This window comes from Salmo salar, chromosome ssa04 (genome assembly GCF_905237065.1).
Source record: "Salmo salar chromosome ssa04, Ssal_v3.1, whole genome shotgun sequence".
NCBI lineage: Eukaryota > Metazoa > Chordata > Actinopteri > Salmoniformes > Salmonidae > Salmo > Salmo salar.
The window spans coordinates 28,784,327-28,811,965 of NC_059445.1; the positions used below are offsets into that span (position 1 = coordinate 28,784,327).

The following is a 27,639-nucleotide window of genomic DNA, read 5'->3' on the forward strand; positions in this document are numbered from 1 at the left end:
AGTAGTGATAGGCATCAATATGGAAAGGCTATATCGATATCTGTAAAAAGGAAATTATATCGATATCAAGCATCCAATTGCATTTGAGCCCGGCACATCAAAAAGCTCAGAAGATTGGCCAAGAGTTCACCACGTAAGCTAACCTTTAATGAAATATGCCATACTAGCAAGAACAGTGTGCTGGTTTTTATTTTCTTTGAAGTTATCGCATTATTCCCATGAAAACCTTCAACGAGGCTTTTTTAACAACATTCATCAAATAATTATACTTCAATTATACTGAATGTTTGTAAAGATGATAAAACTGCACATCTGGTGTAAAACATTTTACTATTTTTTTAAATTTAATTTAACGTTACAGCCTTATTCTAAAATGTATTACATTAAATGTTTTCCACATCAATCTACACACAATACCCTATAATAACAAAGTCAAAGAAGGTTTTTTTTGTGCCAAAAAAATAAATAAATACCTTATTTACATAAGTATTCAGACCCCTTTGCCATGAGACTCGAAATTGAGCTCTGGCGCATCCTGTTTCCAATGATCATCCTTGAGATGTTTCTACAACTTGATTGGAGTCCACCTGTGGTAAATTCAAATGATTGGACAGGATTTGGAAAGGGACATACCTGTCTATATAAGGTCCCACAGTTGACAGTGCATGTCAGAGCAAAAACCAAGCCATGGGGTCGAAGGAATTGTCTGTAGAGCTCCGAGACAGGATTGTGTCAAGGCACAGATCTGTAGAAGGGTACCAAAAAATGTCTGCAGCATTGAAGGTCCCCAAGAACACAGTGGCTGCCATCATTCTTAAATGGAAGAAGTTTGAAACCACTAAGACTCTTCCTAGAGCTGGCCGCCCGGCCAAACTGAGCAATCGTGGGAGAAGGGCCTTTGTCAGGGAGGTGACACTCTGACAGAGATTCAGAGTTCCTCTGTGGAGATGGAAGATCCTTCCAGAAGGACAAACATCTCTGCAGCACTCAACCAATTAGGCCTTTATGGTAGAGTGGCCTAACGGAAGCCATTCCTCAGTGAAAGGCACATGATAGCCCGCTTGGAGTTTGACAAAAAGCACCTTAAGGACTCTCAGTCCATGAGAAACAAGATTCTCTGGTCTGATGAAACCAAGACTGAACTATTTGGCCTGAATGCCAAGCGTCACATCTGGAGGAAACCTGGCACCATCCATACGGTGAAGCATATTGGTGGCAGCATCATGCTGTGGGGATGTTTTTCAGTGGCAGGGACTGGGAGACTAGGCTTGTGGGAAAGATGAACGGAGCAAAGTGAAGAGAGATCCTTGATGAAAACCTGCTCCAGAGCACTCAGGACCTCAGACTGTGGTGAAGGTTTACCTTCCAACAGGACATCGATCCTAAGCACAGCCAAGACAATGCAGGAGTGGCTCTCGGACAAGTCTCTAAATGTCCTTGAGTGGCCCAGCCAGAGCCCGGACTTGAACCCGATCAAACATACCTGGAGAGACCTGAAAATAGCTGTGCAGCGACGCTCCCCATCCAACCTGACAGAGCTCGAGAGGATCTGCAGAGAAGAATGGGAAAAACTCCCCAAATACAGGTGTGCCAAGCTTGTAGCATCATACCCAAGAAGACTTGAGTCTGTAATCACTGCCAAAGGTGCTCCAACAAAGTACAGGTCCTGTGTGGCTCAGTTGGTAGAGCATGGTGTTTACAACGCCAGGGTTGTCGGTTCAATTCCCACAGGGGACCAGTAAAAGGAAAAAAATTATGATGTATGAAATGTATGCATTCACTACTGTAAGTTGCTCTGGATAAGAGCATCTGCAAAATGACAAAAATGTACTGAATAAAGGGTCTGAATACTTATATAAATGTACTCTTTCTGTTTTTAATTTGCAAACATTTCTAAAAACCCATACCCGCGATAACATCTGCAGAATATGTGTACGCGAACAATAACATTTTATTTGATTTATTTTATAGGACATGGCAAGCTTTAATTTATTTTGTTGTCTGGTTGATTATGTACCTGAGTTTTCATTTTTATTGATGTGTGTAGATATATATCTATATTATGTGTACCTCAATACTAGGATAGAAAGAAAATCAAATCATTGAGGATCATTAGGGAGGGCGGGTGGTAGGGTAGGACACATGGTGCTAAACATTTCTTTCCTTTTTTGTGTGCTCTGATCTGTGTACTCGGCTCTGATCTGTCAGTCAGTATCAACTGTTCTACAACTGGCCACTTGAGGGCGCATTAACCAAGGATGATTTCCTCTGCTTCTGCAAGGTTGAGTATTTCAGTTGCAAACAGTGACTTTGTTCAAAATGCATGAACTGTTTTGTAATTCCTCTGCTCACTTGGTACAGTAGTGTATGTATAGTAGAATTACCTCTTGCCTCACTTACTCCTTGACAGCCCACTCCTATTCAAATATTTGATACATTTCTCCTATTATTGTCTCAACTATCTAGCCTGGTGGAAGCAGCCCGATCTCTGCTGGTTCCACCAGCCTACGAACAATCCCCATTACATGCCAGCATGGAAATAAGTAATAAAAAACTAACAAATAAATAATACCACAGCTCTGGTAGCCTCTTTTTATTCAACAAAAATCATCAATGAAACAAACAGTGAAATAATTTATGTAAAAACAATAGTCTTCTCCTACCTCAGACTATGGTGAAGGCATGCCACGTTGTGAGGCACTTGCACATTAACAAGTTTTTGGGTGAGTGCAGTTTAAAATAAATGTCACACTTACAGAACAATATATTGGCAGTGTTAGGGAAGCTACTCTGACAATATAATTTATCAAGCTACCAATTACTTCACACTGGAAGAAGTTAAGCTATACTAAATCTACCCTTAAGAAAAATATAGTTTACTTAACTAAAGTCACTTTGAAAAAGTAGTTCTCGACATCCAAATCGTGAAAATTATGATATGTAAATATGAAATGTCATAGACAAGAAATTGCAAGAATAGATCAAGTTGGGGTCATATGTTAACAGAATATGTAATTTAGCCTATTAAACACAAAACCGATGTTTCTAGTGAGAATTAGGCAGTCTGAGGTCGAAAAAGAAAGGAAATGATTGCCTACGTCACCCATATTTTATTTTATTTTTGCAAAATAGTAGTGTTTAGTTCCAGTAGTTAGCTACACCACTACATGGCAAAGAAAGTAATTAACTAATGACAACACTACCTAGATTTGAATGTAGTTCAACTACCACCAAGCTACTGCATCATTTTGTTAATTTACTAGTTGAACTACATGTAGTTCACTACTACACAACACTGATTATTGGTGTTAAAATTTATTTGGACAGTTAAGTGAAATATTTAATGTGTTTAATACATTATACCAAAGGTTCAGTGTGTCCTACAGAATATGGAATTCACAGTTGAGATTAAGATTTGGCCTATACATTTTGGCCTATACATGTATATTATACCACAAATAAAAATAACAAAGAAAATCAGTGCACAGATACAACATTAGTGAATAAATACATAGAATACAGAATACCTTGAGGGTAAAATACTACTTTAAATGCTGGAATGGATAGAGAAACAAAATACATGACATTGTATTACAGTACGTGCCAGTACCTACAGTATATCCATAAAAATAGGTTCTTCATCTGTGTCATATCATACTAACTTAAACCTATAATCTAACCTATAGTTACTTGTAACAAACAAGTGACTATACTAACAATAAGAATAACTTTGGTGAAGGAGAGAACAAGGTATATTTCTAGATGGTAAAATTGTCTTCAGATACAGCATGTTCTTGAAACTGACAAGTGATCCAGTGAGCAAAACTGGTCAGGCATGAGTTATGGTCCAGTTTTATGCTGATTGTAAAACGTTTTTTTTAACTTCTCTTTTTAGCGGCCAGAAAAGGACATCTTCTCTTGGTTCTAATTTGGTTATCTGATGTCTCTTCAACCCGTAAAACCACATTAGAACCCCAAAATTACACTTTTATGCATTTTTCCGGCTGGGGAAAGGGAAATACTTTTGTGATCAAACATCGCTTTCAGTACTTTTGCGCGACAGAAAGTACACATTCATCGGCTCCTTCTTGCCTTTCATGGTGATGGGTCCTCGGTACTCCAAATGAAACTGGGGGTCAGCATTCTCTGCCGACTGCAAACACCTGAAATCAAAGGTATTTCCCACATTTTCACAGAATTCAACAATATGTTGTTTCCAAAGGCTGCTTCAAAAGAAGAAGGCATTTTTTTCCCTTTAGCCCAACCCCCAAGACACACACATACAGAAGGGTTGAAGGACAGGGTCAGCAACAGTACTATACCATGCCATGCACGATCTTACAAAGAATGGATCTGCACTTCACAGCAACGTCTCATTCATCTAAATAACGGCATATTTATCCTTACCTGTAAGTATATTCTGAAATGTTGATTTTTCCCTTCTCTCCTGTGGTTTCTGTACGGCTGGTGAGGTTGACAGTATTTCCAAACAGGCAGTAGCGGGGCATCCTTTGACCTATGACTCCCAGTTACCACCTCTCCTGTGTGGATCCCAATGGTTATCTAGGGAGAGAAGAGGATTGTCAAGAAAACTGGGTTTCCCATACAGAGTCACGGTCGAGTAAGTAACACTCCTGGACAGCATATGTACATGCCTCCCCAATGGAGACCGGGGTTTGATCCCCATTTCAACTCTACCTGCCTGTGTCCCAGCACCTGTTTTATGTCTGTCTAATAAAGCATGAAACATACTAAAGGTAGAGCGGGATTACACTGTTTAAAAAAAACTTTTCTTTAATCCCTGGATTCTCACAATATTGGCACATGCTGAACAGTGTGCATGAATCTATTGACTTCATCAAGCTGTTTGGACTTTTCAGTGGCTGATCACCTGCCATGTAATAACCCAGTATATATCAGATAATTCACACAACATTCCTACCGTCATAACTTCCATATAGCTAACCATTTTGGAACCGACTGTCTATAGTAAATGTACTGTTTACATAACACCCACCATGACGTTTACATCTTTGTAACCAAATGTTAAGCCAACGTTAAACAATAGACACGGTTGATGATTTGTGTTCCACAAAGACATGGATAAACACCAGAGACAAGATAACTAGTCGTTGGTCATGGAATGTTTAACAATGTATCTGCTGCAGTGTTGTTGTTTTTAACATCTCTGCAATGTGTCTAAATGTGAACACGGTTGAAACAACTGCGAACATGTTTTTGGAACATTAGTTTGGAGGCGTTACAAGGTCAAGGTTTCTCAGGATCTCTGCAGTTCTTTACAGCTCTATGGGACTCAGGGCTGCGTTTGCCCGACCTCCAGGGGGCCCTCAACTGATGAGGTCATATGCTATCTGGGGGGGGGGTTCACAACCGACGTGTTCATAATATTCTGTCTGCAGTGGCCCCGTCCTCCTGGGGGCTCACAACCTACGTTTTCAAATACTATCTAGGGGGCCCCCAACCCTGTGTGCCCATTAGGTAATCCGGCCCTGATGGGACTGTGCCAATAGAATTAGGAATTTAGTGTACCAGTCAAATTGCCATGGTCTGAGTATGTTAGTATATTTATATGACTGTGCCAGCCCCTTCCACCCCTTATTGCATGAGGATCCATTTCATTTGACAAATAAGAAGTCTTTACACTGTTTAAATGTGGCACTGGCTCTGTGTGCCGAGCTAGATGAGCTCATGAAAAGAGAGAACATGATAGATGAAGGCTGTTATAACTGTTTGTTTTTGGGGAAATTGCTACGGGCGAGCAGTGTTTTGCAATATGCAGTCATTTTTGGACTCTCAATTTCCTGTTTATAGTAGACATACCTTCAATAACTGGTGCCATGACTGGAATTGTTATACTAGCGTAAATACAGGTAATTTGTTTACATATGCCTACATAATGTATGCCCAGTCAAAACTGTTCGCTGCTCTGGCACCCCAATGGTGGAACAAGCTCCCTCACGACGCCAGGACAGCGGAGTCAATCACCACCTTCCGGAGACACCTGAAACCCCACCTCTTTAAGGAATACCTAGGATAGGATAAAGTAATCCTTCTAACCCCCCCCTTAAAAGATTTAGATGCACTATTGTAAAGTGGTTGTTCCACTGGATATCATAAGGTGAATGCACCAATTTGTAAGTCGCTCTGGATAAGAGCGTCTGCTAAATGACTTAAATGTAATGTAAATGTAATAATGTAATGATGGTATTTGTCATTTAAAACTATGTCTAAGGTGAAAGAAAGGGCACCTAAAACGAAATGAAATATTTAGACTCTAAATGAAATAACAAATCCATAAACATTCCATTGAACGTAGCAGACCCTCTATTTGTGTCTCTTACGGGTTCAGGACCTTCAGTGCTCGAACAGTGAGAACAGAACACAAGCTGAACACTAAATGTTTAGGATGAAGTGGAATGGGGACCTATTTTTTTTTTTACCTTGAGCAGTGAGATGATTGGAGGTTGTTTCTACTGCCAAACTGGGATCCTCTCCACCCCATGCCATGTGTCTGATAAACAATGTTTTGTTAGCCAGATGTGATTTTCCAATGCCAAGTCTCCAAGAGTCACTGATACAATAACAAACTCAATCCGTCAGTTAAACAAAAAGTCTGCTGTTTAACATCCAAGTTACAGCTCTTACAATGTCTTATGTGGACAGTGGCTTTTTTAAAGAAGAGTTTATAAATACTTGATGCTAAAAAATACTAGGGGGTAAAGCGACGAAAACAAATCATTCACTAATGTCTGAGACGGGACAATAAAAAAGAGATTATTAAATAAGAGTCAGTACTGTATATCGCAATATTCTTATCATTTGTTTAATGTAATATGATACATACTTCATGAATGAAATATGCTTATGATTATAATTTCCTGGGTTTATGATTTGTGATATCAAGTATCTTGCATCATATCCTTACTATTTACTTTTCTCACTTTCTTATGAATAGGACTAACAAAACTAAACATAGATATACATATACAAACTTGCACATCTCCACATTACAACTGTAGCCCTGAGAACTGTAGCTTGTTTCGGCCTGCTCTAGTGGTTGCTTCACACACTCTCGTGCTAGCCTGCCTAGTCAGTGAGTCAGTTGAATGAGTTGAACTGAAAACTGAAGAGAAAAGCACCAGATAAACAAATGATTAACGTTATCATCACGGTGAGTGAGTTATAAAGCATAGGATATGAAACACCAAGTTAAGCGGAGTGTAATGATATAATTGTTATTTTTTATAATGTTAGTTTAATTAATGTATAAAAGACCATTAGCATAGAAGCTAATGTCAGCTAAAGTTAGTGCCAGTCAAGATAGCCTGTCGTAGTCATGGCGACAACAAATGTTCAAAACAGAGTGTAAACAAAGGGAAACATTGTATTTTGCTGTTGTTATGAATATGTTGAGAATTACATGATGAAAATGTATTTATAAGATAAGATGATATTTAATACCATTTTAAATATATTTTTGTTGTACAGCACAAATATCATACCATACCATACCCCAAAAATGCTAACCTCCCCTGTTATTGTAATGGTAAGAGGTTAACATGTTTTGGGGGTATGATATTTGTGCATCTGTAACTTTCTCACTCATCATTATTCTGTCACGACTCCTGCCGAGGGTGACTCCTCTCCCTGTTCGGGTGGCGCTCGACGGTCGTCGTCACTGGCCTACTAGCTGCCACCGATCCCTTTTTCCTTTTCTGTTGGTTATGCCTTTATTTGTTGCACCTGTTTCAATTAGGTCATTAGCTGAGCTATTTAAGCCCGTCTCCCCACCTGTTCTGTGTGCGGGCTTGTTTCATTCATTTACCCTGTGTGTTGTGTAGTGGATCGTGTTTTTTGGGACTTTGTATTTTGATACGCCCTGTTGTGTTGGGCGAATACTCTTTTGGTGGTGCGTAATAAAAAGCACTGTACTAAACGCTTCTGTTTCCTGCGCCTGACTCCACACCCACGATGTCCCAGCGTTACATATTCACGATTCATCCAGGACTATCCGTAGTCATGGTAGCATCCATATTAATGCAAAGTGTTTAAAAACCTATTCTATTCTTATTTACAATAAAAGTGACTCCAAAATGACACTACATTATTTACCATTAATTTCTATGGAGCACAAAATAATCTGAAACACAACCAAAACAAACAGCAAATGCATCCAACAAGTTTGTAGAGACCAAAAAGAAAACTTGTAACTATTTTAATACACATAAGTGAACTTATCCCAATACTTTGGTCCCCTAAAATGGAGGCAATATGTACAAAAAGTGCAGTAATTTCTAAACGGTTATCCCATTATGGATGAAATTACCCTCACATTAAAGCTTACAGTCTGCACTTTAACCTCATAGTCATTGTATCATTTTAAATCCAAAGCGCTGGAGTACAGAGCCAATTTAAATTTAAAAAAAATTCACTGTCCCAATACTTTATGTTATTATTATTTTCCGAAGTACTGTATACTGGCTTTGGCAGCCAAAACAGCCAAATACTCCATCTGAACAAATTGATTATCAATTGCGATATGGTTCTAGAAACACAAGGCCCTTTACTTTCATATCACATCAAAATAATTTCACAAATGCAAAATGTACAGTTACTGTACGCTGATTTAACTGGCTTCATCACAGGTACAGTCAACAGTATTTTTCAGTGACAACACGTTTCTGGTGGCCTTCTTCCATTACACACAGGTGTTCAGAGCATGCTAGATAGCTAATTAACACAGGTGGTCCCTATGTCTTCCTTCTTCCGTAAACACGCGCTGTAACATGGAGATGTGGCCATGTGGGAACACTAGCCCTGGCAAGGTGTGTATCAATTTAACCTTTATTTATTTTTTATATTATCTCTCGCTGATATGAAAGATGAGGTCCTTATGCTTCCAAAACCGTACCGCAAGTGATCCATGTTAATGTTCAGACCAAGCATCTTAACAAAACTCCCCCGTACAGAAGACGCCAGAGTCCAATTACTCTTATGTGTAATGGAACAGATGAACAACGTGGAACAAGGGGTAATGTAGGATATGTACAAGTAAGTATCCCATATTAGGTACAACTACTTGGATAGATAGGAGGCAGATGTTGCAAACAGAGGTAGATACTGCGTACTGTATGTTTGCAAGTCATTACAAGTCATTACTTGGCAGTGATTGTGCCACCCAAAGACACATTGTGTCACACACTGTGAACAGACTGTGTGTGGAGCACCCTTTCTTCTCATAGGCAGTACTCAAATGAGTTGGACTTGTTGCTGTCATGTTGCTGAGTTGTGTCCCGAATCTCCTCCCTTCGCCCGAAGCATGCACTTGCATACTCCCAAGATGAGGAGTTGGCAAGTGCACACCATAAGAGAATTGGGATGTGGCCCTCATGTGCTCTCTCAACCACCTATACGCCTATTCCTGTAACTGAGCTGGGTGCCCCGTGAGCTGGGTGCCCCGTTCAAAGCCCACTGCGAAGTAGACTCAAAATAAAGTGACATGTCAAGAATGTGGAGTAATAATTTAGGATTCAGTGTTCACATGATCTGCCTTCCCAAGTAGAATTATAAAAATTCTAACATACAGTGCCTTCGGAAAGTATTCAGACCCCTTGACTTTTTCCACATTTTGTTACGTTACTCCCTTAATCTAAAATGGATGAAAGAAAAAAAAAACTCAGCAATCTACACACAATACAGGACAAAGCAAAAACAGGTTTTTACAAATGTTTACAAACATTTTCATTTGAGTCCACCTGTGGTAAATTCAATTGATTGGACATTATTTGGAAAGGCACACACCTGTCTACATTGGGTCCCACAGTTGACAGTGCATGACAGAGCAAAAACCAAGCCATGAGGTCGAAGGAATTGTCTGTAGAGCTCTGAGACAGGATTGTGTCAAGGCACACGTCTGGGCAAGGTTACCAAAAAATGTCTGCAGCATTGAAGGTCCCCAAGAACACAGTGGCCGCCATCATTCTTAAATGGAAGAAGTTTGGAACCACTAAGACTTCTCCTAGAGCTGGCCGCCCAGCCAAACTGAGCAATCGGGGGAGAAGGGCCTTGGTCACGGAGGTGACCAAGAACCTAATGGTCACTCTAACAGAGCTCTAGAGTTCCTCTGTGGAGATGGGAGAAACTTCCAGAAGGACAAACATCTCTGCAGCAATCCACAAATCAGCCTTTATGGTAGAGTGGCCAGACGGAAGCCACTCCTCAGTAAAAGGCACATGACAGCCCGCTTGGAGTTTGACAAAAGGCACCTAAAGACTCTCAGACAATGAGAAACAAGATTCTCTGGTCTGATGAAACTCTTTGGCCTAAATGTCAAGCGTCAAGTCTGGAGGAAACCTGGCACCATCCCTATAGGTGAAGCATGGTGGTGGCAGCATCATGCTGTGGGGATGTTTTTCAGCAGCAGGGACTGGGAGTCAGGATCAAGGCAAAGATGAACAGAGCAAAGTGAAGAGAGATCCTTGATGAAAACCTTCTCCAGAGCGCTCAGGTGCTCAGATTGGGACGAAGGTTCACCTTCCAACAGGACATCAACCCTAAGCACACAGCCAAGACAATGCAGGAGTGGCTTTGTGACAAGTGTCTGAATGTCCTTGAGTGGCCCAGCCAGAGACCGCACGAACATCTCTGGAGAGACCTGAAAATAGCTGTGCAGCAACGCTCCCCATCCAACCTGACAGAGCTTGAGAGGATCTGCAGAGAAGAATGGGAAAAACTCCTCAAATACAGGTGTGCCAAGCTTGTACCGTCATACCCAAGAAGACTCGAGGCTGTAATCGCTGCCAAAGGTGCTTCAACAAAGTACTGAGTAAAAGGTCTGAATACTTAAGTAAATGTGATATTTTTTTATAAATTAGCAAACAATTCTAAAAACCTGTTTTTAATCAACTTTAGAACAAGGCTGTAACCTAACAAAATTTGGAAAGTCAAGTCAAGTGGTCTGAATACTTTCCGAAGGCACTGTATACTGAAATAACTGCAATTTTTCAGACACCTCAATAGATTTGAACAAATTGCTCCCCCAAAAAATGTGTCCCTCAGTTGAATTTCGAAATCCCCATGTGGCCCTCGAGCCAAAATTATTGCCCACCCCCATCTAGCACTTTGTTGTTTCTGGACAAGGCTGCTGATATGGTTCAGCCAGCACCAGCATTTCACGTTTGCTACATTTCTCAATAAATGTTTGTCTAAATGTTGGAAAAAGGAAACATATCCCATCCTCACCTGTACTGGATCTTCATCCACTTTGACCTGTCCAGCAATCTCCATCATGTCCAGGGCCAGGTGGCAGATAGATTGAGCGTGGTGGGTACATGGTTCTGGCAGCCCACTGACCGTCATGTACTTATCACCCACTGTCTCCACCTATAGAAAGAGAGACATTTTGGTTACCAGGCAGAAAGTTATATCAGAAAATGCTGTGTGATGTAAGTGGTTATATGTGAAAAGGACATGAAGTCTAGAAAACACTGTCATTTTTTACACTATTCTTTTTGACACTTTTATATCACTCACTGTTTCCACCTATACGTAGAGAGAGCTATTTCTGTTACTATACAGAATTTTATATCACACAATATTTTTTCCCCTTAATGTAAATCTTTATGATGAAAAGGATCTTTGGACTTCAATGGTTCATCAAACTATTAAGTGCCACTTGAGGTCACAAACCATCAAATAAATCTCTAACCAATACATTGGGATATACAGGTAACTGCCAAAATAAAGAAACCTGTTACGACTCCCACCGAAGGTGGCGCCCCCTCCTGCTCGGGTGGCGCTCGGCGGTCGTCGTCACCGGCCTACTAGCTGCCACTGATTCCTTTTTGTTTTCCACTTTCTGTTATTGTTTGCACCTGTCCGTAGTTGGGTTGATTAGCGGGGCTATATTAGCTAGTTGGCCCGCCTGCTCTTTGTGCGGGATTGTTTCCTCTGTGTGTTGCTTGGGTAAGCGCTGTCTGTATTTTGCGCTAGTGCATCGTGTTGCGCTCACTGTATTTTGTCCCCTGTGTTTGGGGCACTTTCATTTTGTGTGCGCTAAGTTCGCATGTTGGGTAGGCAGGTGTTTTGTTTTTCGAGCATTAAAAGCTATAACTCTTCTCGCTGCTTTCTGCCTCTGTTTCCTCCTCCACTACGCCCGAGCCCTACAGAATCCCGCCACTACCAATGGAGTCAGCAGGAGCAGCTGCTAACCCCCTTCCCTCGATGGAGGAACGCGTACTCCATCATACGTCCGTCCTCCACCAAATTGGATCCGCGATGGACCAGATGATGGAGAGGATGGATCGTTGGGAGAGGAGTGGTCTCCTCTCTCCACCTCTGGCTCCTCCGACGCAGCCACCTCCGCCTCCCACTGCGTCTGGCTCCGGCGCACTTTGTCTGGCGCTCCCGAGGGAGTATGATGGAGCGGCGGCTGGGTGCCAGGGATTTCTGCTCCAGCTCGAGCTGTACCTGGCCACCGTCAGACCTGCTCCCTCGGGAGAGGAGAGCGTGAGTGCCCTCGTTTCCTGCCTGATGTGGCAAGCTCTGGAGTGGGCCAACGCAGTCTGGAATGGTCCGGACTCGGCGAGGGACCACTCGGTGTGAGCAGCTGTTCCACCTCAGGCAGGAGACGAGGAGCACACAGGACTTCGCACTGGAGTTCAGGACCTTGGCTGCTGGGGCGGGGTGGAACGACAGGGCCCTGATATACCATTACCGGTGTAGTCTCCGGGCGGACGTCCGCAGGGAGCTAGCCTGTCGGGACACCGCTCTTTCTCTAGATGAGCTCATCGACATGTCGATACGACTGGACGATCTGCTGGCTGCCCGCGGGCGTTCGGAAAGGGTCCTGTCCGTTACACCTCCGTGCACCCCCGCCCCTACTCCTATGGAGTTGGGGGGGGCCGTGCCGAGGGGCACCGGAGGAGGTGGCTCCTCCTGCACCAATTGTGGTCAGAGAGGACACACGGCCGACCGGTGCTGGAGGAGTCAGTCTGGGAGTCGAGAGGGTAGGCAGAACACTTCTCGGTCACCCCAGGTGAGTCAGCACCAAACTCACCCAGAACCCCCTGTTGGTCACGTGTTCTTATTAATTTTTTTTCAGATTTTTCTCCCTCTTCCCAGCATAGGGCGCTAGTCGATTCAGGCGCAACTGGGAACTTTATGGATCGCGGACTCACCATTAAGCTGGGCATTCCGCGAGTGCCAATAGATTCCCCCTTCCCCGTGCACTCCCTAGATAGCCGGCCATTAGGGTCAGGGCTGGTCAGGGAGTCTACGATTCCACTGGACATGGTAACTCAGGGGAATCATAAGGAACGGATTAGTTTCTTTCTTATCGATTCACCTGCGTTTCCGGTGGTGCTGGGGGTCCCCTGGCTGGCTGATCACAATCCCCGGATTTCGTGGAAACAGGGGGTTCTCCAGGAGTGGTCCAAGGAGTGTTCAGGGAAGTGTCAAGGAGTTTCCATAGGTGCCACGTCGGTGGAGAGTCCAGACCAGGTGTCCACCGTGCGCATTCACCCTGAATACGCCGATTTGGCGATCGCTTTTTGTAAAAAGAGAGCGACCAAATTACCACCTCATCGACAGGGGGATTGTGCGATAGATCTGCAGGTTAACTCTGCGCTTCCCAAGAGTCACGTGTACCCCTTGTCCCAGGATGAGAAGGTGGCTATGTAGACATATGTCACGGAATCTCTGGGACAGGGGTACATTCGGCCCTCCATCTCACCCGTCTCCTCGAGTTTCTTTTTTGTGAAGAAAAAGGAGGGAGGTCTGCGTCCGTGCATTGATTACAGAGGTCTAAATTCTATCACGGTGGGGTTTAGTTACCTGCTACCTCTCATCGCGACGGCGGTGGAATCTTTTCACGGAGCAAAATTCTTCACAAAACTGGATCTCAGGAGCGCGTATAACCTGGTGCGTATTAAGGATGGAGACGAGTGGAAAACCGCATTTAGTACCACATCGGGCCATTATGAGTACCTCGTCATGCCGTATGGGTTAAAGAATGCTCCAGCCGTCTTTCAATCCTTTGTAGACGAGATTCTCAGGGACCTGCACGGGCAAGGCGTGGTTGTCTACATCGATGATATTCTGATATATTCCGCCACCCGCGCCGCGCATGTGTCCCTGGTACGCAAGGTGCTTGGGAGACTGCTGGAGCATGACCTATACGTCAAGGCTGAGAAGTGTGTGTTCTCCAAACGAGCCGTCTCCTTCATGGGTTATCGCATTTCCACCACAGGGGTGGTGATGGAGTGTGACCGTGTTAAGGCCGTGCGTAATTGGCCGACTCCAACCACGGTGAAGGAGGTGCAGCGGTTCTTAGGGTTTTCTAATTACTACCGGAGGTTTATCTGGGGTTTTGGCCAGGTAGCGGCTCCCATTACCTCACTGCTGAAGGGGGGGCCGGTGCGTTTGCGGTGGTCGACGGAGGTGGACGGAGCCTTCAAGAGGTTGAAGGTGCTGTTCACCGAAGCACCCGTGTTGGCGCATCCGGACCCGTCTCTAGCATTCATAGTGGCGGTGGACGCATCCGAGGCTGGGGTGGGTGCCGTGCTATCACAGCTCTCGGGTACGCCACTGAAACTCCGCCCCTGCGCTTTCTTTTCGAAGAAGCTCAGTTCGGAGGAGCGTAACTATGATGTGGGGGACAGGGAGTTGCTAGCGGTGGTAAAAGCCTTGAGGGTGTGGCGACACTGACTTGAGGGGGCTAAGCACCCCTTTCTCATCTGGACCGACCATCGGAATCTGGAGTATATCCGGGCAGCTAGGAGACTGAATCCGCGTCAGGCAAGGTGGGCCATGTTCTTCACCCGGTTTCGGTTCACGATCTCCTATAAACCAGGCTCCCTGAACACGAGGGCTGACGCGCTCTCCCGTCTCTATGACACTGCGGACCGGCCCATCGATCCAACTCCCATCATTCCAGCGTCTAGGCTGGTGGCACCGGTGGTATGGGAGGTGGACGCGGACATCGAGCGGGCATTAGTATTGGAACCTGCGACTTCACAGTGTCCCGTGGGTCGCATGTACGTGCCGCTCGGTGTCCGTTATCAATTGATTCGGTGGGCGCACACTCTACCTTGTTCGGGTCATCCTGGTGTGGCGAGGACAGTGTGTAGTCTCAGGGGGAAGTACTGGTGGCCCACCTTGGCTAAGGACGTGAGGTTCTATGTCTCTTCCTGTTCGGTGTGCGCCCAGAGTAAGGCTCCTAGGCATCTCCCGAGAGGGAAGTTACAGCCCCTCCCCGTTCCACAACGGCCATGGGTGCGAACCTGTCTGTAGACTTCCTGACAGATCTACCCCCGTCTCAGGGGAGCACTACGATCCTGGTAGTTGTGGATCGATCCTGGTAGCCGTCTCCTCCCGTTGCCCGGTCTCCCTACCGCCCTGCAGACTGCGGAGGCCCTATTTACCCACGTCTTCCGGCACTACGGGGTGCCGGAGGACATTGTCTCTGATCGGGGTTCCCAGTTCACATCCAGGGTCTGGAAGGAGTTTATGGACCGTCTGGGGGTCTCGGTCAGTTTGACCTCCGGTTATCACCCCGAGAGTAATGGGCAGGCGGAGAGGGTGAACCAGGACGTGGGCAGGTTTCTGCGGTCGTATTGCCAGGACCGGCCAGGGGAGTGGGTGAGGTACATTCCTTGGCCCGTTTCCCAGACCTGAATCCAATTGAGCACATCTGGGTCATCATGTCTCGCTCCATCCACCAACGCCACGTTGCACCACAGACTGTCCAGGAGTTGGCGGATGCTTTAGTCCAGGTCTGGGAGGAGATCCCTCAGGAGACCATCCACCACCTCATCAGGAGCATGCCCAGGCATTGTAGGGAGGTCATACAGGCATGCGGAGGCCACACACACTACTGAGCCTCATTTTGACTTGTTTTAAGGACATTACATCAAAGTTGGATCAGCCTGTAGTGTGGTTTTCCACTTTAATTTTGAGTGTGACTCCAAATCCAGACCTCCATGGGTTGATAAATTGGATTTCCATTGATTATTTTTGTGTGATTTAGTGGTCAGCACATTCAACTATGTAAAGAAAAAAGTATTTAATAAGATGATTTCTTTCATTCAGATCTAGGATGTGTTGTTTAAGTGTTCCCTTTATTTTTTTGAGCAGTATATATATATATATATACAATGAGGGAAAAAAGTATTTCATCCCCTGCTGATTTTGTATGTTTGCCCACTGACAAAGAAATGATCAGTCTCTAATTTTAATGGTAGGTTTATTTGAACAGTGAGAGACAGAATAACAACAAAAAAATCCAGAAAAACGCATGTCAAAAATGTTAGAAATTGATTTGCATTTTAATGAGGGAAATAAGTATTTTGCCCATCGTGGCAGTGTGGAAATAATCTCAAATGAGTGCAGGAAATGCAGAAATTCATGGAAATGCAGGAAATTATTTTAGATTGAAGTTGAATTGAACAGTATAAAACAATCCGAATGGAGAAAGACCCATTGAAATAATTTAGAATATATGCGTTGCCACCCTAGGGTCACGCACTACTCACAAACTTCTTTTTAATCAAAAACATAAAATACCGTCAAATACTGTCAAAAATGTGAATGCTCCAATTTGTAAGTCGCTCTGGATAAGAGCGTCTGCTAAATGACGTAAATGTAAAAAAAAAATGTTAAAAAATACCATGATATGATATTTTTTGTCCATATTGTCCAGCTCTAAGTGGGAGGCCCCGGTTCACAACTGAGCAAGAGGACAAGTACATTAGAGTGTCTAGTTTGAGAAACAGACGCCTCACAAGTCCTCAAATGGCAGCTTCATTAAATAGTACACGTCGCAAAACACCAACACCAAGGTATTCCTCTTGTCCAGATGGGATAGGGCAGTGTGCAGAGTGATGGCGATTGCATCGTCTGTGCATCTATTGGGGCGGCAAGCAAATTGAAGTGGGTCTAGGGTGGCAGGTAAGGTAGAGGTGATATGATCCTTGACTAGTCTCTCATAGCACTTCATGATGACAGAGGTGAGTACTAGGGGGCAATAGTCATTTAGTTCAGTTACCTTTGCTTTCTTGGGTACAGGAAAAATGATGGCCATCTTGAAGCATGTGGGGACAGCATACTGGGATAGGGAGAGATTGAATATGCCCGTAAACACACCAGCTAGATGGTCTGCGCATGTTCTGAGGACGCGGCTAGGGATGCCATCTCGGCAGCCTTGCTAGGGTTAACATGTTTAACTCACGTCGGCCTCGGAGAAGGAAAGCCCACAGTCCTTGGTAACAGGCCTCGTCAGTGGCACTGTGTTATCCGAGGGTTAACATGTTAAACTCGCGTCAGCCACGGACAAGGGAAACCCACAGTCCTTGGTAACGGGCCGTGTCAGTGGCACTGTGTTATCCTCAAAGCGGGTGAAGAAGGTGTTTAGCTCATCCGGAAGCAAGATGTCGGTATCGGCGGTGGCTGGTTTTCCTTTTGTAGTGCGTGATTGTCTGTAGAGCCTGCCACATACGTCTCATGGAGTCATGGTCAGATTTGCCGAAAGGAGGGCGGGGGAGGGCCTTGTAAGCATCCCGGAAGTTTTAATAGCAGTGGTTGAGTGTTTTACCTGCCCTCCAGTCGATATGTTGACAGAACTTTGGGAGCCTAGTCCTCAAATTTGCTTTGTTAAAATTCCCAGCTACAATAAATGCAGCCTCAGGATATGTGCTTTCCAGTTTGCATAAAGTCCAGTGAAGTTCTTTTAAGGGCTGTCGTGGTATCGACTTGAGGGGGGATATAAACGGCCGTGGCTATGACCGAGGATAATTCTCTTGGGAGATAATACGGTCGGCATTTGATTGTGAGGTATTCTAGGTCGGGTGAACAAAAGGACTTGAGTTTCTGTATGTTACTACAATTACACCATGAGTCGTTAATCAGGAAACACACACCTCCGCACTTCTGTTTCCCGGAGAGATATTTATTCCTGTCTGCACGATGAACTGAGAATCCCTCTGGCTGGACCGATTTCGACAGAATATCCCAAGAGAGACATGTTTCCGTGAAACAAAGTATGTTACAGGCCCTGATGTCTCTTTGGAAAGAAATCCTTGCCCTGAGCTCATCAACTTTGTTATCCAAAAACTGAACATTAGCGAGTAATATACTCAGGAGGCCCGCTCACCACCCACCGCTTCCAAGTCAAACAAGCAGGCCGCTCCAAGTGCCTCTCCTCCGCTGGCGATGTTCTGGGTCGGCCTCTGGAATGAGTTCAATTGCTCTGGGGAGAGCGAACAAAAGATCTGCTTCGGGGAAGTCCTATTCCTGGTCGTAATGCTGGTAGTTCTGGTAAGTTACCGCGCTCTGATATCCAATAGTTCTTCCCAGCTGTATGTAATGACACAAAACATTTCCTGAGCTAATAATGTAAAAAAGAATACATAAAAATCGAAATACCGCAAAGTTTCCTAAGAGCTAGTCGCGAGGCCATCATCTCTGTCAGCGCCAGGTGATCAATACTTAAGTGCCTTGTTGCAAACAGGATGCATGTTTTGGAATATGTTTTATTCGGTACAGGCTTCCTTCTTTTCACTCTGTCATTTATTGTGTAGTATTGTGGAGTAACTACAATGTTGTTGATCCATCCTCAGTTTTCTCATATCCCAACCATTAAACTCTGTAACTGTTTTAAAATCCCCGTTGGCCTCATGGTGAAATCCTGGAGAGGTTAAGAAGGATGCCTGTATTTTTGTAGTGACTGGGTGTATTAATACACCATCCAATGTATAATTAAAAACTTCACCATGCTCAAAGGGATATTCAATGTCTACTTTTTTTTTTACCCGTCTACCAATAGGTGCCCTTATTTGCGAGGCATTGGAAAACCTCCCTGGTCTTTGTGGTTGAATCTGTGTCTGAAATTCACTGCTCGACTGTGGGACCTTACAGATAATTGTATGTGTGGGGTACAGAGATGAGGCAGTTATTCACAAATCATGTTAAACACTATTATTCACAAAGAGTGAGTCCATGCAACATAAGAACATTTTTACTCCTGAACTTATTTAGGCTTGCCATAGCAAAAGAGTTATTGACTCAAGATATTTCAGCTTTTCATTTTTTATTAATTTGTCAAAAATTTGAAAAAAACCTTACACTTTTAAATGATAGGGTATAGGCCAGTGACAAAAAACCCTTACTTTAATCCATTTTAAATTCAGGCTGTGACACAACAAAATGTGGAAAAAGTCAAGGGGTGTGAATAATTTCTAAAGGCACTGTATATATCTCAAACCAATTGAACACTTATGGGAGATTCTGGAGTGGCGCCTGAGACAGCATTTTCCACCACCATTAAATGATGGAATTTCTCATGGAAGACTGGTGTCGCATCCCTCCAATAGAGTTCCAGACACTTGTAGAATCTATGCCAAAGCGTATTGAAGCTGTTCTGGTGACTAGTGGCGGCTCAACGCCCTATTAAGACACTTTATGTTGGTGTTTCCTTATTTTGGCAGTTACCTGTATGTTAGTGGGTATTTGTGTTAAAAGGATGTGAGGTGTTTAAAATAATACTACACTGATTATTGTAATCTTTTAGTAAGTCCACTGTTAATACAATCCTCAAGTGTGCATGTCAATAGTCAAGTTTTCAAGATAAAGCACAGTACAGAGCAAAAACTGTCATGATAGTGCAATTTGCAGTAGTATTTCTTTAAGACACTACCCTTTTGGACTCATCTAGCCCAACTCAGACCCCTTCAGGAGCAGACCGTGATAATGGCAGTTCTTTTAACTTCAGGCAAATGCCTTGCAGTTGAAACATCTCGACACAAACACTTAAACACTTACGTCAGCTTATAGACATTCAAGGCTCTTCGGAGCCAGATAACAACTTGGACCACCTAGTCATTTAGGATGGTAGCATAAATATTACTTATTTTGGTGACCCAGTGCTGAAGTCCTTCCCTTGGATGTAGTAAGGTTTGTTTGACTTCTTAAAGTGCATTCTTGTCTGAAAGCCTAAAGTGCCCAGCGACGACGACTATAACATTTTGCTCAAAAACAAAATGGGGTTTTAAAGTGAAGTTTACCCAGTGAGGCTTTTGAATAGAGAAACATCCAAATGAATCAATTCTACAGTACATCACACTTGTGTGACAATACGACATTCGAAAAAAATTGAATTGGTGCTACTACTAAAGGAGCAATCTGCAGTTTGAACAAAAACACACCGCCACTGATTTGGTAAACAGCTGAGGGATGGGGCTGGAGAAATGTAACCACTCTCAAACTCATGGACAGAGCTATGGATACAAGGACTGACTATCCATTATAGCAACATTATAGTTTTAACCATGTTTTAAGGCTATAGAGTATTTTTTCACATTAACATTGTTTACAAACAAAGGAGCTAAAACAAGCTTATATTTTGGATTCTGATGGGGTATAACAGTTGAACTAAGCTCCTTAGGAATCTGTAAGTAAAATTCTTCAAGAATCAATGGGTATATACCATTAATATAAAAGTCTAAAAATGGATGCAGCAACTGCAGATTGCCCTGTTTAGTTGATATAATACTGTATACCACAGATTCCAATTAATCTCAACCAACCATTCTGCAACATAAACTGAAGCTTAAAATGGACTTGATTTACATAATGAAAGCATATCTTTAATGTAAATATTTATAGAACATTCTATTTTTCATACAGCCTGGCTTTTATAGTGTACATTGATTAGTATCTAAAAGTAATTTAACCCTTAGCCTACAATTTCCACGCCGCCATGGAAATTGAATTAACATAAAACAATCTCCATCAAAATCCTGTTTTTTTCATGGGCTGCGCCTCAATCCACTGCATCCGCTAATATCACTCTTCTGCATCTGCGGTGAAAGGTGGAAGGGCTAGACGGTGTTTATAAGGCCATGAGACATCCCAAAAATCAGTTTTCTCACGAAAACATATGTAGTGTTAGAATGGTTTGGGCTACACACTAATATGAAAGACGAGACTCTCACGAACATGATGTTGTTCTCTAGGACGCACACAAGACTCGTCTGAAGGTCCCCGGTAACCGTTGAAACAAATTATGGAAGTATACAGTGAGCACCATAATTCATTGGACAGTGACCATTTGTTATTATTTTGGTTCTGTACTCTAGCACTTTGAGTTTGAAAGGATACAATGACAATGATGGTGAAGTGCAGACTGTCAGCTTTAATTTGAGGGTATTTTCATACATATCGGATGAACCGTTTAGAAATGACAGCACCTTTTGTACATGGTCGCCCCATTTTAAGGTACTACAAGTATTTGTTGAATTGGCTTCACAGATGTGTGTCGTTAGGCAGGTGTATTCATTTGTGTCGTTAGTGAATGCAGGAGAGCTGTTGATGAATAGTATTGATTCTAGACTTTGCTATTGCATTTTGGAGGTTGTTGTTGGGGTGTGACAACATGAGGAAGACAGCGGTGTCAATGCAAATGAAGCTAGCTGTCATAAGGCTCAGAAATGAAAATCAATCAATCAGGAACATTGCAAAAACCCTAGGCATGCCCAAGTCAACAGTTTGGTTCATCATTAACAAGAAAAAAACAACCGGTGAACTCAATTATGTCAAAAGACCCGGTAGACTGAGGAAGACCACTGTAGTGGATGGCCGGAGAATACTCCCTATGGTGAAGAAAACCCCCCTGACAACAGCCCAACAGATCAAAAACACTCTCCTGGATGCAGGTGTGGATGTGTCAAAGTCTACCATACGTAGAAGACTACACCAGCAGGACTACAGAGGGTACACTACAAGATGCAAACCACTGATAAGCCTGAAGAACAGAAAGGCGAGATTACAGTTTGCTAAAAAGCACCTAAAACAGCCCCAAGAGTTCTGGAAAAAAGTATTGTGGACAGATGAGACAAAGATGAATATGTACCAGAGTGATGGAAAGAGGAAATTGTGGAGAAAAAAAAGACATGCCCATGATCCAAAGCATAACACCTCATCCGTGAAACATGGTGGAGGGGGTGTTATGGCTTGGGCCTGTATGGCTGCCAGTGGAACAGGCTCACTTGCCTTCATTGATGATGTGACTGCAGATAGAAGTAGAACAATGAATTCTGAAGTCTACAGAAATATTTTATCTGCTCAGATAAAACCAAATGCCTCCAAACTCATTGGATGGCACTTCATCATGCAACAAGACAATGACCCTAAACATACTGCTAGAGCAACGAAGGGGTTTTTGATGGCCTTGGAAAATCCTTGACTGGCCGAGTCAATCACCGGATCTGAATCCAATTGAACATGCATTTTACATGCTGAAGAGGAGACTGAAGGCAATAAGTCCCGAAACAAGCAGGAACTGAAGATGGCTGCAGTACAGGCCTGGCAGAGCATCACCAGGGAAGATACCCAGCATCTGGTGATGTCGATGCATCGCAGACTTCAAGCAGTCATTGCTTGCAAAGGATATGCGACCAAATATTAACAATAATTACTTTATTCTACATTATGTTACTGTCCAATGTTTTTTGATGCCTGAAAATGGGGAGGACTATGTACAAAAGGTTCATCCGATATGTATGACAATGCCCTCAAATTAAAGCGGACAGTGTGCACTTCACCCTCATTGTATCCTTTCAACTCAAAGTTCTAGAGTACAGAACCAAAATAACAAAAAAATGGTCACTGTCCAATGAATTATGGTGCTCACTGTATATGGAGACAGTTTAGTGCCTAAAATAAGGGGATAAATACATGTAATTTAATTTGATATCGTTTCCTGATCTTTCAAATATAGGACGGACACTTCAGAACAAACTTCCTTTTGCTTTTTTGGGGGAAAATCTATTGTTCCATGTAGTGAATCTGTTATTCAAAATGTTTCTATTGGCTATTAGAAGTAATGCAAAATGCATTACCCCCCCGGCTTAGACTAGAGGGTTACGAGATTTTGATGTGCAGTACATATCAGCAGATATGTTTACATAAAGCCAATTTGTATAATGCTTTATAAATGTTTTACATAAGCATGTTATAAGCCCTCATAATGTCTTATACCTGTTGGCTTTCAGTAGTGTGTTGTCCAATTAATTTCTGTGAGGGTAGCGAAAGGTCAAGCACCTAGTGACAAAATTTGCCTAAGCTAAGTAAGGGATAAACAACGAGGGGCTATGTGTTCTATGGAAAATAATGAACGACATGGAAGGTGTGTTCCACGACGCACTAGCGGAGTGGAACTGACCTTCCACGGAGTTGCAATATTATCCAGAGAATGCATAGAGCCCCGAGTTGATTATGTCTATAATTTAACACATGTGTGTTCAATATGTTCAGTGGCGGTAGAATTGAAATCTGAAGTAGCTAGCAAGTTTACCATATAGCTACACTAGTTGCCAGGGTAACCAAACATAGTTGCTAGTTTAGCTAACCAAACCATCCGTCCTAGCTTGCTATTATGAAAATCGAATTCAACTATAGCCATTGAATTCTACCGTGCAAATATATTGTGCGTTATAGGGAAATAATGCTCTAGAATGCCCTTCAAGCCAATCAGAAAGGAGTATTCAACAAACAATGCCATGGTATAAGGTGTGATAATGGTGCAATGCATCTGACTGTTTCAATGTTTCAATTTTATCTGTAAATAAAAGAGAAAAATAAGAAAATATCCCTTCAAACCTTGTACACGTAGGGGTTCTTTCTCGAGTCGGTCAGGATGTCAAATCGGGTGTAGACGTCGTTGAGCAGGTTGACTATCTTTATGGCACCCTCGGCTGATGCGTGTTTGCTGCAAAAGGTGTTGAATCCCACAATGCCGCTGAAGAGGATGGTCACATTGTCATAACGTTTGGCAGGGACTGGACGCTTGTGGCGCAACTCATTGGCCACCGATGGTGGCAGGACTGAGTAGAGCAATCTAAAGAAAAGTGAAAAGAAAACATCTCGTATAGATTATTGTTTTTATTCCCCCCCCAAAAAATCCCCCATAATACTGATTGTGGTCCTGTATGGCTCAGTTGGTAGAGCATGGTGCTTGCAATGCTGGGATTGTGGGTTTGATTCCAGGGGGCTCCCATAGGTAAATGTATAAAGGACTGTAAGTCGTTTGGATAATAGTGTCTGCTAAATGGCATATACACTGAGTGTACAAAACATTATGAGCACCTGCATTTCCATGACATAGACTGACCAGGTGAAAGCTATGATCCCTTATTGATGTCAACTGTAAATCCACTTCAATCAGTGGGGGAGGATACAGGTTAAAGAAGGATCCTTGTATTTGTGACATTCAGAATGGGAAAGACAAAAGAGTGCCTTTGAACGGGGTATGGTAGGCGCACTGGTTTGTGTCAAGAACAGCAACGCTACTGGGTTGTTCACGCTCAACAGTTTCCTGTGTGTATCAAGAATGGTCCACCACCCAAAGGACATCCAGCCAACTTGACAACTATGGGAAGCATTGGAGTCAACATGGACAGACCAGCTGGCTGTAGTGTTTACTGACATATTCAATCTCTCCCTGTCCCAGTCTGCTGTCCCCACTTGCTTCAATATGTCCACCATTGTTCCTGTACCCAAGAAAGCAAAGGTAACTGAATTAAATTACTATCACCCCGTAGAACTCCCTTCTGTAATCATGAAGTGCTTTGAGAGCCTAGTTAAAACCTCTGGGATATGTGGGACGCTAGCATCCCACCTCGACAACAGCCAGTGAAATTGCAGGGCGCCAAATTCAAAACAACAGAAATCTCATAATTAAAATTCCTCAAACATACAAGTATTATACACCATTTTAAAGATAAACTTCTTGTTAATCCAGCCACAGTGTCTGATTTCAAAAAGGCTTTACGGCGAAAGCATACCATACGATTATGTTAGGTCAGCGCCTAGTGACAAAAAAACATAGTCATTATCCAGCCAAAGAGAGGAGTCACAAAAAGCAGAAATAGAGATAAAATGAATCACTAACCTTTGATGATCTTCATCAGATGGCACTCATAGGACTTCATGTTACACAATACATGTATGTTTTGTTCGATAAAGTTCATATTTATATCCAAAAATCTCAGTTTACATTGGCGCGTTATGTTCAGTAATGTTTTGCCTACAAAACAAACGGTGATTTTGCAGAGAGCCACATCAATTTACAGAAACACTCATCATAAACATTGATGAAAGATACAACTGTTATGCATAGGATTATAGATAAACTTCTCCTTAATGCAACCGCTGTGTCAGATTTCAAAAAAGCTTTATGGTGAAAGCACACCCTGCGATAATCTGAGTACAGCGCTCAGCCACCAAAACAAGCCATACAGCCCGCCATGTTGTGGAGTCAACAGAAGTCAGAAATAGTGTTATAAATATTCACTACCTTTCATCTTCATCAGAATGCACTCCCAGGAATCCCAGTTCCACAATAAATGTTCATTTTGTTCGATAAAGTTAATCTTTATGTCCAAATACCTCCTTTTTGTTTGCGCGTTTAGTTCACTATTACAAATGCACAAGGCACGGGCACTAAGTCCAGACGAAAAGTCTAAAAAGTTCCATTACAGTTTGTAGAAACATGTCAAACGATGTATATAATCAATCTTTAGGATGTTTTTATCATAAATCTTCAATAATATTCCAACCGGACAATTCCTTTGTCTTTAGAAATGAAAGGGAACGGAGCTCGTACTCACGGCTGCGCGCGATCAACAACTAAACGCTTTCAGCTGAGGCAGTTACTGTGACTAGTCTTATTCACTCCCATTTCACAATAGAAGCCTGAAACAACGTTCTAAAGACTGTTGACATCTAGTGGAAGCCTTAGGAAGTGCAATCTGACCAAATTTACACTGTATATTGCATAGGCAATCACTTGAAAAACTACAAACCTCATATTTCCCACTTCCTGGTTGGATTTTTCTCAGGTTTTCGCCTGCCATATGAGTTATGTTATACTCACAGACATCATTCAAACAGTTTTAGAAACTTCAGAGTGTTTTCTATCCAAATCTACTAATAATATGCATATCCTAGCTTCTGGGCCTGAGTAGCAGGCAGTTTAGTCTGGGCACACTTTTCAACCTGACGTGAAAATACTGCCCCCTTATCCCAAAGAAGTTTTAAGGATCATGTCACCTCCACCCTACCCGACACCCTAGACCCACTGCAATTTGCATAAAGCCCCAATAAATCCAAGGATGATGCAATCGCCATCACGCTGCACACTAACCTATCCCATCTGGACAAGAGGAATACCTATGTAAGAATGCTGTTCATTGACTACAGCTCAGCCTTCAACGCCATAGTACCCTCCAAGCTCATCATTAAGCTAGGGGCCCTGGGTCTGAACCCTGCCCTGTGCAACTGGGTCCTGGACGTCCTGATGTACTGCTCCCAGGTGGTGAAGGTAGGCAACAACACCTCCACTATGCTGATCCTCAACATAGGGGCCCCACAATGGTGTGTGCTCAGCCCCCTCCTGTACTCCCTGTTGACCCAAGACTGAGTGGCCACGCACGCCTCCAACTCAATCATCAAGTTTGTAGATGACACAACAGTGGTAGGCCTGATTACCAACAACAATGAGACACCCTACAGGGAGGAGGTGAGGGCCCTGGCGGAGCGGTGCCAGGAAAATAACCTCTCCCTCAACGTCAACAAAATAAAGGAGCTGATTGTAGACTTCAGGAGACAGCAGAAGGAGCACGTCCCCATCCACATAGACAGGGCCGCAGCGGAGAAGATGAAAGGCTTAAAGTTCCTCGGCATACACATCACTGACAATCTGAAATGGTCCACCCACACAGACTGCGGTGAAGAAGGTGCAACAGAGCCTCTTCAACCTCAGGAAGCTGAAGAAATTTGTCTTGGCCCCTAAGACCCTCACAAACTTTTACAGATGCATCCTGTCGTGCTGTATCACTGCCTGGTACGGCAACTGCACCATCCGCAACCGCAGAGCAATCCAGAGGATAGTGAGGTCTGCCCAACGCATTACCCGAGGCACGATACCTACCCTCCAGGACATCTACAGCAAACGGTGACACAAGAAGGCCAAGAAGATCATCAAGGACCTCAGCCACCTGAGCCACGGCCTGTTCACCCTGCTATTATACAGAAGGCGAGGTCAGTACAGGTGCATCAGGGTACTGGGATTGAAGACTGAAAAACAGCTTCTATCTCAAGGCCATCAGACTGTTAAATAGCCATCATTAGTCGGCCTCCACCCAGTACCCTGCCCTGAACTTCGTCGCTGTCACTAGCCGGCTACCACCAGGTTACTCAACCCTTCCCCTTAGAGGCTGCTGCCCTATGTTCATAGACATGGAACACTGGTCACTTGAATGATGTTCACATACTGTTTTACCCATTTCATATGTACAGTTGAAGTCGGAAGTTTACATACACTTAGGTTGGTGTCATTAAAACTCGTTTTTCAACCACTCCACAAATTTCTTGTTAGCAAACTATAGCTTTGCCAAGTCGGTTAGGACATCTACTTTGTGCATGACACAAGTAATTCTTCCAACAATTGTTTACAGACAGATTATTTCACTTATAATTCACTGTATCACAATTCCAGTGGGTCAGAAGTGTACATACGCTAAGTTGACTGTGCCTTTAAACAGTTTGGAAAATTCCAGAAAATGA

General features: G+C 43.2%; 1 protein-coding gene across 1 annotated transcript in view; it reads right to left on the reverse strand.

Annotated features, from left to right (window-relative positions):
• Window positions 1-2,578: 2,578 nt before the first annotated feature.
• gucy1b1 (guanylate cyclase 1 soluble subunit beta 1) overlaps window positions 2,579-27,639 on the reverse strand; it is a 42,359-nt gene continuing 17,298 nt past the window's right edge. The window contains 5 exon segments of the mRNA XM_014195554.2: window positions 2,579-4,163; window positions 4,408-4,526; window positions 4,528-4,563; window positions 11,263-11,403; window positions 23,674-23,911. Coding sequence (XP_014051029.1) covers window positions 4,031-4,163; window positions 4,408-4,526; window positions 4,528-4,563; window positions 11,263-11,403; window positions 23,674-23,911 — 667 coding nt within the window. The 3' untranslated portion in view covers window positions 2,579-4,030.